The sequence below is a fragment of the Leucopleurus acutus genome (genome assembly GCF_964270905.1).
Source record: "Leucopleurus acutus genome assembly, chromosome: 2".
Taxonomy (NCBI): domain Eukaryota; kingdom Metazoa; phylum Chordata; class Mammalia; order Artiodactyla; family Delphinidae; genus Leucopleurus; species Leucopleurus acutus.
This window is the reverse complement of record NC_139143.1, coordinates 21,905,892-21,918,008: the sequence shown is the minus strand read 5'-3', so window position 1 is coordinate 21,918,008 and position 12,117 is coordinate 21,905,892. Positions and strand designations below refer to the sequence as shown.

The 12,117-nt window shown below is 49.4% G+C and overlaps 1 protein-coding gene across 1 annotated transcript in view; it reads right to left on the bottom strand.

Moving 5' to 3' along the window:
* CAPN2 (calpain 2) overlaps positions 1-12,117 on the bottom strand; it is a gene marked incomplete at its 5' end in the record, with an annotated part of 63,129 nt that overhangs the window by 33,239 nt on the left and 17,773 nt on the right. Inside the window, one exon of the mRNA XM_082833777.1 lies at positions 320-438. Within this exon, the coding sequence (XP_082689903.1) occupies positions 320-438 (119 nt within the window). The remainder of the gene's footprint in view (positions 1-319; positions 439-12,117) is intronic.

The window sequence follows — 12,117 nt, the reverse complement described above, 5'->3', positions numbered from 1 at the left end:
CAGGCCACACCTGCCCCTCCAGCCTTATGCTTTTCAAAATGCTATTTCTCCTTTACCGGCATAAAAGGAGAACAGCGAGCGGTACCTTAACATTTTGTCTCAGACCCCAAATGGTCAACTTTCTTAAAGAAACGTGGGAATTACTTCCTGAGTGCCCTGCCCTACCGCCCTCCTCCGCATTGCTGTCCTTACAGGGTCCCAGGGCGACGACAGGCCAGGCAGCTTCCTGCTGTCTCTCAGTGTCCTTGCCTGGCCCCCAGCACCTGCTCCTAGCCCTCAGGACCTGCTCAGGAGAAGCTCGAGCCAACTCTTAAGTTACCTGGAAGTGGAAGATCCCCGCGTAGTTCTCCTGGAAGCTCTGGTCCAAGGGGACGACTCGGGCCAGGACTTCTTCATTCAAGGTGAGGGAGGCAATGGCTGCCAGTAGCCAGCAGTCACCTGTGAACACGGTGTAAGGAGCTCTCATCAGACAGGTTCAGTGCCGGGAGGATGCTAAACCTCTTGTGCCCACCTCTGGCACTTGAGGCCTAAGGTGAGCCCGGCACAGATGTTCCCCCGCGGTCCTCACATGAGGGCTATGGAGGAGGGCTGGGGTGATGCTTTGAGGGAATGCTGAGGGAGAAATGTTTTTGCTGTGATAGTTGAGATGGGAGAATTCATTCCCTGAAGAACCCAGAACCCGGTGATGGCTGGACTGTGTCCTCACAGCCGGCTCTGGGCCTGGGCCACCGAAGGTGCATGGCAGCGATCATGTGTGGAGTGAGGACTCCAACTCAGCAGCAGAGGCTTCTGTCAACACAGGGTTTAAAAGTGGGCGAGTTTGAGGGAGAGGAAGAAGACACCGGCAGGCAGCCCCATGGACGCAAATGCAAGAGCCAGAATCTGAGGAGGCACCCTGGGCTATCTCCCTGAGGACGGGCGAGGAACACCTCTGGGCGGGTGTGTGGGTACCACACGTGGGAGTCAAAGATGGGGACAGTCAGATGGTCAGCTGTCTGGCAGCCTGGCCTCCCCTTAGCCTCGGTGCCCTCCTCTGCGACACGTTGAGTAACTGGGAGGTGTGACGAGAGCATGTGTGTAAAGCACACACCCATTTCAGGGGGTCAGAAGCAAGCTGGTGGCGGGGAGGGGTCATGTTTGCCACGAGATAAAAGGCCCGACTGATGGGGGCGTTCTGGGACGAGGATGAGGAAGTTTACTCCATTCTTTTTTTTTCTTTTTTTTTGGTACGTGGCCTCTCACTGCTGTGGCCTCTCCCGTTGCGGAGCACAGGCTCCAGACACGCAGGCTCAGCGGCCATGGCTCACGGGCCCAGCCGCTCCGCGGCACATGGTATCTTCCCGGACCGGGGCACGAACCCGTGTCCCCTGCATCGGCAGGCGGACTCTCAACCACTGAGCCAGCAGGGAAGCCCAGTTTACTCCATTCTTAAGGAATGTGCACTTTCCTACAATTTCCCATGACAAGAATAGGAAATAGCCTCAGATGAGTTTGATTTCCATGGCTGGGTTTATTTTTATTAACTGGCAGGTCTATTAAAAGTGTTACTGAAGGACTTCCCTGGTGGCGCAGTGGTTAAGAATCCGCCTGCCAATGCAGGGGACACAGGTTTGAGGCCCGGTCTGGGAAGATCCCACATGCCGCGGAGCAACTAAACCCATGCGCCACAACTACCAAGCCTGTGCTCTGAAGCCTGCGAGCCACAACTACTGAGCCTGTGAGCCACAACTACTGGAGCCCATGCTCCGCAACAAGAGAAGCCACTGCAATGAGAAGCCCACGCACCGCAACGAAGAGTAGCCCCCTCTCGCCGCAACTAGAGAAAGCCCGTGCGCAGCAACGAAGACCCAACGCAGCCAAAAATAAATAAATAAAAATAAGTTAAAAAATATTTTTTTAAATGTCAACTCTTTTTAAAGAGTGTTACTGAAATTCACCGCAATCTTTGAATTCTGTGGACTAGTTGGTGTCCTGAGAGTTGCTGAACCGACTGACCTGCTAACACTTAGCAATGACGGCGGAACAGCTCTGAGGCCTCTAGGTGCTCAAGCTGGCCCTGTGGGAAGTGGAAGCACACCTCTCCCTAACCAGCCAGTCAGTAGCCAAAGGAAGTTAAATCCCTTTGCTCCTTAGGTTGGGCGGCCACTGTGGGTTCACCGCAGTTTTCCACTCAGCGGCCATCTCTTCCCTCCTGGCGCCACCAGTGACCCTCCGGGAAGCAAGTCTCCCTGCCTGAGAGGTTTGGGTAGCGCTGGCCCTGCCCCCAGTTCCAGAGGTGGATCTTCAGCAAGCTGGGCTGCATGTTCTCTGGCTTCAGTGGTTCACTTGGGGAAGGTTCTGCCATCCAGCCAGAGCCAGGGAGGTGTGAGGAGACCACTCCTGGGGCTTCAGAGAGAGTGGACAGGTACCCTCTTCTACTGCATTGGCTCTACAATGAGGGGCGGCCTACTGCTGAAGCCGTCTTGCAGCCAACTCAGAGGGAGAGGGGCTGAGAGCTGGAGAGAGAGAAACCATGTCCTGGTTTCATCACTTGAGTCCCTGTATCAAGCTGTACCTGAAGCCACACCTGCCTTGGACTTCTCAGTTCCAAGAACTGGTCAAGTCCCTATTTCCTGACCCATTAGCCAGGGCTACCAGTTCCTGCCTCCTGACTGCTAGGGGAGCTTGGGCAATAGCCATTACTGATGAGGCCTTCCTATGTGCCAGCCAGTGTTCTAGGAGCTGCAGGTTCATCATCTCATTTATTTCTCACAACAGCTCTATGAGGATGGTGCTATGACCATCTCCATGTTAAAAGCTGAGAATGACAAGGCTTAGGAGGTTAAGTGCACTGCCAACAGTAAAACACTGCAAGGAAGAGTTTAAAAGGTGTGGTGTTTGTCAGATCTCAGAGACAACCTTCTGGGTCAACTAGATCTTTATATAAACCAAACTAGAGACACACTCTTTGACACAGTGAGAATAGGAGCTTGCAAAGAAACTTGACAGTGAGGGTTTTAAGCACTGGCCCTGCGGAAGGAGCCCCCGGTTGGTGAGGATGGAAATCTATGTAGAGGAGCTCTTCCCGGCTTGATTCCGTACGCTGCCTTGTAGGAACCAGACTGTCATTGAAACAGACGACATTCAGGCCTTTTCTGAGCACCCACCCCCCTCTCACTTAGACCTTATCATGCTGTCTGCCCTGGAGGATGACTACACCAAGTGACAGCTGCTCTTCGAGTCATGAGATCCTCCTTTTCAATCTATTCCCCTTCCTCCAACTTCAGATCTTCTCCTGACTTTAGTCCTTCTTTGAGAACCTGGAGATGACTGTGATTCTTATTTTCCTTGAGGTTATTTGAGATTTTCTAGGAATCTTGGAAAATGACTTGGGTCTGTCAATACATGGAGGCAGACAGGCGTGTGGGTAAAGTGGGCCCAAGTGTAGGAACTTCAGCGACATCTGTCCTGAAACCAGTTATTCCCATGGTTCCTGTAGCTCTTCTGTCAAATCCTCGGAAGAGCTGCCCACTCTGTCTGACTCTGGGAGGGCCATTCTAACGCCCTCCTGGTTCTCTTTCCCTTGGTACCAAGCGTCGATGCCTTTACCTTGTGCGTGTGTGTAGGCATCACACGAGTGTGTGTCTGCAGGACCTGTCGGCTGCTTTTTAGCGTTGGAGGTCACGGCTGACTGTGCTGCTATTTGTGGGACAGTGACTGAACTCAGGTAGTAATGCCTTTTCCTTTTTTTTTCTTTTTCTTTTTGTGGGTCATACATCTAGGTCAGTGCTGACCGTACATGTGTCTCAGATTACCGCTCACCACCAGACCTGGACGTTCTTGCGACATCCCAGAAATCAGTGGCCACGGCTCCCTGTTTCACGGGAGAGTTTCACGGCTCCCTGTTTTTTTCCTTCGTGTCCCAGAAGTATTTTTCCTGGTCATCCTGAGAGGAGCAAGGCCTCATCTCCCCCTGCCCTTCAGAGAGGATTGCTTTCTTCATCCCTTCCTATTCCAATCTAACATGTTTCCTCTGAAAGGATTCATAATCCTAGAATGTCTCCTAGACCACAAAACTGTACCTTTTAGAGACTAAGTTACAAAAAAAAAAAAGGCAATTCCCTGGTGGTCCAGTGGTTAGGACTCTGTGCTTTCACTGCTGGGGCCCAGGTTCAATCCCTGGTCAGAGAATTAAGATCCCTCGAGCTGTACAGTGTGGCCAAACCAAAAAAAAAGAGAGAGAGAGATGAAGTTACTTTCTTGAGGTCACAGGTCCTGGAAAGGGGGACCTGTGCAGGGACAGGAATCTAGACTCAACTTCTGGTCTGTGCTCCTTCCGCCAGAAGGAATGAAAGAAATAACAAGTAGTTAACATTGTATATAACACTCTGCAATTTACAAAGAACATGGTTCACATTTTATTTGATCCTTACAGAAATCTTATGATTATCCTAATTATTATCACCTTTTTTGGACGAAGCTCAGGAGTCTGTGTTCTACACAGTTAGCAGGTCTTAACATGTAAATCCTCTGAATCCAAATCCTGGGTTTTGTTTAAAAACCGTACCTTGCTGAAGATTTCCTTTGGTTAAGAGTATCTGATTCTTCTAACTAGGGAAAGACCCCACTTCTAACCAGGAAAATCCAACTGCAATTCAAATTTAAAACTAAGGGGTAACAAGTTGGCAGCTTCCTGAAATCCTATATTGTATCTTAATACCCCAATATCCTTGGCTCAGAAATATTAAAACATATCACCCGGGCTTCCCTGGTGGCGCAGTGGTTGGGAGTCCGCCTGCCGATACAGGGGACGCGGCTTCGTGCCCCAGTCCGGGAGGATCCCACATGCCACGAAGCGGCTGGGCCCGTGAGCCGTGGCCGCTGGGCCTGTGCGTCCGGAGCCTGTGCTCCGCAGTGGGAGGGGCCGCGGCAGTGAGAGGCCTGCTTACCGCAAAAAAAGAAAAAACAAAACAAAAACAAACAAAAACACGTATCACCCATTCAATGCAGTGCAGTTCCTTACAGCAACAGGAGGATGGCCTATCACTGCACAGCCAAGACCCTGGCACTAAGATCACAGCACAAGCAAGAAGAAACAAGAGTTAGATGCATTTTACAGTCAAAGGTTCAAAGTTTTTTTATCAGGTCTCCAAATTCTGGAGTTGAGGGAGACTTAGAGCCACTTAGAAGAACATCTTGATTTCTAATAAGGTGGAAGCTTTGAAATCCTATTGTATTATTCTCATTTCTTAACTTTCTCCCTCACCCCACGCAGCAAAATATTTTTAACTAAGTTGGGAAGCTCCCTTATGTAGAGCCCATTTTTAAAGTTTATTTAATATCTGCTCATATAAGCTTTCTCAGTTACAAGATCTGAAGACAACGGTTATCACAGTTTACACTCACGGAGACTTGACTTACTGTGTGCCAGGCCCTGTGCTAAAATGCTTCACATGCGTTGCAAACAACAACAACAAAATATTGCCTCTCATTGCAGGAAACAACAATGTTGCTGCCATCAAGCCATCAGCCACGGCAGCCACCCAAACAGTGCACCCTGAGGGGATTCAGGACGGAGAAAAACTGGTCCTAGATAGTTAAGACGCATATGATATCTAGGGAATAATTTCAATGAGTCCAGACTCCTGGATCCTCCCATACATAGAAAAACACTAAAGTCATTAACTTGAGATGTCTGTTTTTTTGTGATTAGCAGTAATCTTTTGATGTCCACTACGTGATTTTTTTTCAGTAAAAACTCCTATATACCTTGCTCCTCCCTTACCTCTTTGGAACAGTCCCTCAGAGCTACCAGGGAGGCTGTCTCCCAGGCTATAGTCCCCAGATAGGTCCCCGAATAAAACGTAACTCGCAACTTTTAGGTTGTGCGTTTTTTTCAGTCGAAAGTTATCATGAAGTTATCTCATTTCCTCGCCACAAAACAATTTGGGGTAGATGGGTACTATTACCACCCTCTGTAAGGAGATTGGGTGGCTCACCCCAAGATCCCAGCTAATGAGTGGCTGTCAGACGTGCCTGAGCAAAGCACATGCTTTTAATGTATAATCTGAACAGTCTCCTTTACAAGTAGGTGTCAGTTTCTAATTCACCCAGTTCACAAAACACGGTCTTGGGGGCTTTTGTCCTTGAGAGGTGACTCCATTATGTCTCAGTGTTTGGGCTGCACAGTGTCCTCTCTCTAGCTTCCTGCTCGCTCCGCCTGGATGGCCACGTCCGCCTGAGGGTTTTCTCCCCACGTGGAAACCTGTTCTACACCCTCATTAGCTGTAGCCTCACACAGTGCCACTCCTCCGGGCTGAGAATGATTTATGAAAACCCGTCTCCTCCGGGTAATCCCATGGTGATCTGCTTCTGTAGAGGTGACCTGGTTGGAGAAGTCACTGGAGTCTCCTCCTGGCACAGCCTGTTTGGGTCAGTCACATCCTGGTCTGGATAAAAACCAGGCCAGATGGTACGGGCCGGGCAAGGCAACCCGTTGACCTCCGAGGCTCCAGACCACTTGTGGCGCAAACTGGTTTGAGAGGGTGCCTGCCAGTGACCAAGGCCTCTCCTGGAATGTTGCCACGTGGTTGGGGCTTGAAAAAGGAAGATCCGGCGTGTAGTTTTCTACGAGTGTTTAAATTATATATCTATAAGAGACTCTGGACTTTAGCAAGTATTTCTTTCTCGTGCTCACTTGTTTGTCTGTTTGGCTCTGCTCTCCAGTCACACAAGAAGATATTTTGGCAGGGGTGAGGGTGGCCGCCCAGACTGCTCAGGGGATGTGTCACTGAACAGTGCACCACGAAACTTCTGCCTTCCCTTCCTGGTGGGTTTTCCAGTCGTTACATGATTTTAGCCTTCCTGCCCAGGTACAAAGTCCTTTTAGAAGGAGCAGAAGGAAGTGATAACCTTCTGATCTTTCTTTTTTTTTTTGCGGTACACAGGCCTCTCACTGTTGCGACCCCTCACGTTGCGGAGCACAGGCTCCGGACGCGCAGGCTCAGTGGCCATGGCTCACGGGCCCAGCCGCTCCGCGGCATGTGGGATCTTCCCAGACCGGGGCACGAACCCCTGTCCCCTGCATCGGCAGGCGGGCTCTCAACCACTGCGCCACCAGGGAAGCCCTTCTGATCTTTACTTACTCCATTTATCTCAGAGCAGAAACAACTGTCTTGGGGGCCTGAGTGCCGGACTGTGTGAGCTGGAGGTGAGGATGGATTGCCTCCCCCATCCGGTTGCCTCCCCACGTCCAGCCTACACCCTTTTCCATCCTGCCCTCTGCCCCAGAGCTGACCTCAGTGGATGAAACTGTGGGCTCCTGGGGCCTCTGGCTGCTGGGAGGGTTTGGCCAGCAGGGAGCCCTAAAGACCAGAGGGAGGGAGGAAAGTGAGATTAGTGTATTTCTTCCCTGGCTCCTTCTTTGTGAGCTCGGCTCGAGCTATGTCCCTTGGCTGCAGGCACTGTTCCTTCAAGGTGGCATCTGTACACGACCCAGTTCTAGAATCCTGACAACTGCCTCTGACTCACATCAGGGCTCTCTTCTGGGAGGGATAGTTATGCTTCCTCATTTGATTACAGAGGCTTCCAGCCACGCCGTTTATATCCAACAGTGTTCAAGACTTCTCTGGCTACTGTGGTCTGTCCTCCACCGGCTGTTCACCCTTATAGCTAACTCCATCCTGGAGTTAGTTAGTCATCCATCCAGGACACCATCCTGCCTGGAGAGGCGTAGACAATCATTTACTCCATTCAAAAGGCGGCCCGCATTCTTGGCTAGAAAGATTCATCATAAAATTGGCGCTTCCTCTTAAGTCAGTCTATAAATTGAATGCAATCCCAATAAATATAGCAAGAGGATTTTTTAAAAATTGGAACTTAGCTGATCCTAAAATTTACAAGGAAAAAGTAAACATAAAGGCTAGCCAGAAAAAAATCTAAAGGGAGCAGAGTCTAGCTCTATTAGCTATTAAAACACATATAGAGCTAACATATTTAAAATAGGACAGAACTTGTGCAAGAGTATACAGACATACATAAATGGCACAAAATAGAAAGTCCAGAAATAGTTCCAAACATAGGACTTCAGTAAAGATAAATTATTCACAACTGGAACTGGAACAACTGAGTAGCTATCTAGAAAAAAATCAAGTTATAGCTCATCTTGTCATGGGGATAAATTGTAAATGGAATAATATTTACATAAACATAACATTATATATCTTAACAATGTACTTTATATTATTTATATGTTATATATAAATCTAGCCATTTGTATTATTTACATATTTATTGTTTATGTATTTATATGATATATTATATTTTAATATGTTCACATTATAAATATATTTATAATCTATATATCCTAGAAGAGACAATGGGAGAATTCTATTATAATCTTAGAGTGGTGACAGGCTATCAAATTGTAACCTAGAAGCCATAAAAATTTTAAATGATAAACTTTACATTAAAGTAAAGAAAATATGCATGGTAAAAAAAAAATCACAATAAGCAAGGTCAAACTAAAAATTAATAAGGAAAAATATCTGTTATTCAGCTCCCAGACCACAAGTGATATATAAATCTTCCTAGTATTTAAAAGGAAAAAAATGAAAGTTCAATAGAAATATGGGTGCAGTGGTTGAGAGTCCGCCTGCCGATGCAGGGGACACGGGTTCGTGCCCCAGTCCGGGAGGATCCCACATGCCGCGGAGTGGCTGGGCCCGTGAGCCATGGCCGCTGAGCCTGCGCATCCAGAGCCTGTGCTCCGCAGTGGGAGAGGCCACAGCAGTGAGAGGCCCGCGTACCGCAAAAAAAAAGAAAAAGAAAATGGGCAAAGATATAAACAGAGTTAATGGAAAAAGGAAAAATTAATGTCTCTTACACATAGTAAAAGGCATTTATCCTCACTCATCATAAAAGAAACATAAAGTAAAACTATACTAAGACACCATTTTTCACCTTTCGGATTGCAAAGGTCAAAGCATGATCATTTGGAGAGGCTGTGGGGGAATGTACACGCTCAATGCCGACAAAGGCAATTTGAGGATATCGTCAATATACTCCAGCAATTCCACATGTAGTAATCTTCCTACAGACATACTCACGTGTGAAAATAATGTATGTGTAAGGTTATTTATTGCAGCATTGGTTGCAACAGAAAAGACTAAAGGTAAATGTTCATCCACAGAGAACAGGTGAAACAAACTATGCTCCCTCTACGACAATATTCTGTGCAGCCCTAAAAAGAAACGAAGATGGTTTCTGTTGATACGGAATAATCTCCAAGATGTGTTAAGTGAAACAAAGCAAGGTACAGAACAGCAACAACAAAAAGGGGGAAACAGAAAAAAGAAAAACTGGGCGAACATAGTATTGGCTCCCATTCTGTAATTCATATCTTCACAAACTGAAGTTATTTTTGGATGATTTGTTATATAGAACATGTGTCCTATGTGCTTAAATCGTAGTTTTATTACCAGAAACTCTAGTTTATTGCCTTCAATAGATAATTGGGTTATGTCAGTATTTGCAGCAAAAAAAAAAAGCTTAATATCAGGTCTTCTAAATGAAAATGATTATTTTTTCGTAAAGTCTTCCATAATAATTGGTCTCTAGTCAGTAAGAACAAACAACCAATCAAGTCACTTATTCCTGTGTCCCCTAAAGTGTGTTGTGTAGAAACTAGTTCCTTGGGGTTAACAGATGCTCCTTGAGAAATGGGTTCTGTGGTCAAGTAAGTTTGGGAAATGCAAAGCTAACCAGGTCAAGTGTGGAGACATCTCAGATGTTTTTCAATAATTACACACTGTGACCTTCCCAGGGGTAAGGGGAGTGGGGTATAATATGAATGTTACCCAAATTTATTTGACCCTGGAACCCTTGCTGTTGACATCTCACACAGGCAGGGACCATGGAGCTCACGGGAGATGCTGGCTTACCTTGTGAGGGCACAGGAGCCGCTGGCTCACCCTGGGAGGTGCTCCAGGAGCTGGGCTGCTCAGAACCAGATCTTCCCTGGGGGCCCAGTGAGCGGCTGTCAGGCATCAACACTAGCTGCAGGGCCCACCTCTAGTGACTGAGGTCCTTCTGACAGCACCCATGTGCTTTTTCCTCTCTCCAGGTTTTGACATCCTCTTCTTTCTGGATTGTCTATACTTTATTAATTTAAATTAATTTAATTTATTTTTGGCTAAAGGCTTTGTGTCTTCGTTGCTGCGTGTAGGCTTTCTCTAGTTGCAGCGAGCGGGGGCTACTCTTCGTTGCAGTGCACGGGCTTCTCATTGTGGTCGCTTTTCTTGTTGTGGAGCATGGGCTCTAGGCGCACGGGCTTCAGTAGTTGTGGCTCGCGGGCTCTAGAGCGCAGGCTCAGTAGTTGTGGCATGCAGGCTCAGTAGTTGTGGCTCGCGGGCTCTAGAGCGCAGGCTCAGTAGTTGTGGCATGCAGGCTTCAGTAGTTGTGGCCCGCGGGCTCTAGAGTACAGGCTCAGTATTTGTGGCGCATGGGCTCTAGAGCTCAGGCTCAGTAGTTGTGGCACACAGGCTTAGCTGCTCCGCAGCACATGGGATCTTCCCGGACCAGGGCTTGAACCCATGTCCCCTGCATTGGCAGGCGGATTCTTAACCACTGTGCCACCAGGGAAGTCCTGTCTATAGAAATGATTATTTTTCTTTGTAATATATGGTTTCATTGTATGCCTTTTCTTGGGGGGCGTTTAGGCCAAAACAGTTTCTGAGGAATGAGGCGAGGCGTATCTAAACACTTAACACCTTCTGACTCACCACCTGTCATCTGCCTTTCTCATTCCGGGAGTCTGATACCTGCCTCGGTCTGTCCAGAGCCCTGCACACAAGCAGGGACAAGTATCAGAGCTGGGTCACTAGAGGTCCTTGACCACCCTGGCTCCCTGCGACATTTCCTTTCAGCAGGTGGCTTTTGGCCCCGTCCATCACTGAGGCAGCACACAGGGCCCTGCCCAGAGGTTCCTGAACCACCCTGAAGGCCTGCCAGCAGGCTCGACAGACTGACCACTCCCACATCTGGGCTCCCCCGACACCCAGCTAAGCTTCTGTTCCTCCTTTCTGTCCTGGGAGACACTCGGCCAGTACAGGTCTGTGAGGCTGGGGATCTTCTGCCCTGCTACCTATCCTAGAAGCCCACCTGGGTGCCCCTCCCTACAGGAGCCCGCAGCCCCCCTCTTCTGCACATCTGCACCACGTGCAGACGAAACTCCCCGGACAGAACAGTCCTCACCCTGCACTGAGGTGGGACCTCAAACGCAAGTACCGAGGGAAAGGGACCCGTGCATTTACATGCCCTAACATGAAAATGACCGAGAGCAGGTTAGTGGGGAAAAGGGAGAGGAAGGGTTCTGGGAGTCTGGAGCCGGGGTAGGGGTGGCGCAAATAAAAAGCACGAGAGAAAGGAAACCAGCCGAGGCCGGGGCGGGGGCGGTCCAGACCTGCCCCTTGAACTTGGACTTAGGTGGGCGCAGAGGTTCCCTGCCCTCCCCAGTGGGGACCTCTGGATCCCTATAAAAGGCGTATCTCGCTGGAGCCTGTGTTCCTGCCCGTTCCCTTAAAGAACTGCCCTTCTCATCTTGCTTCGCACCCATTCTCTCACCTTTCCATGCACCTTGCTGCCTCCTGGCACCGGGAGACCCCTGCACCAACTCCACGCTCCCTGGGTTCCTCAGATGCTGGCTCTCGGCCGCCCTGTCAGTCCCCTTTGGCCGGGTTTGTCCTTCCAGCCCAGGCCCTAGGGATCACCCTTCCTGCACAATCCCCTCTACGAGTCCAGTCCACGTTGTCCTGGGGCTCTCGCTGCCAGCACTGAGCTAGAGGGAGGTCCACAAGCCCGCTGCAGGGTGCCTGCCCACCGGGAGCGCTGGCCCGCTGGATGAGAACCTGGGTGCCGTCAGCCTGGGTGCCGACGGGTCCCAAGGAAGGCTGCGGCTGGGCTGATGTGCTGACCCACCACGGAGGTGAGAGGGGGAGGTGCGCCTTGGCTGGCCTTCCCGGATCCCAGGCACAGGGCAGGGGCTGCACAGGCACCCACAGCCCCGTGGGGCCTCCAGGTGACCCCCCAACCAGAAAGGAAAGATCCCCTGGATAGAGCTAGGAGGACTGACCTGGATTT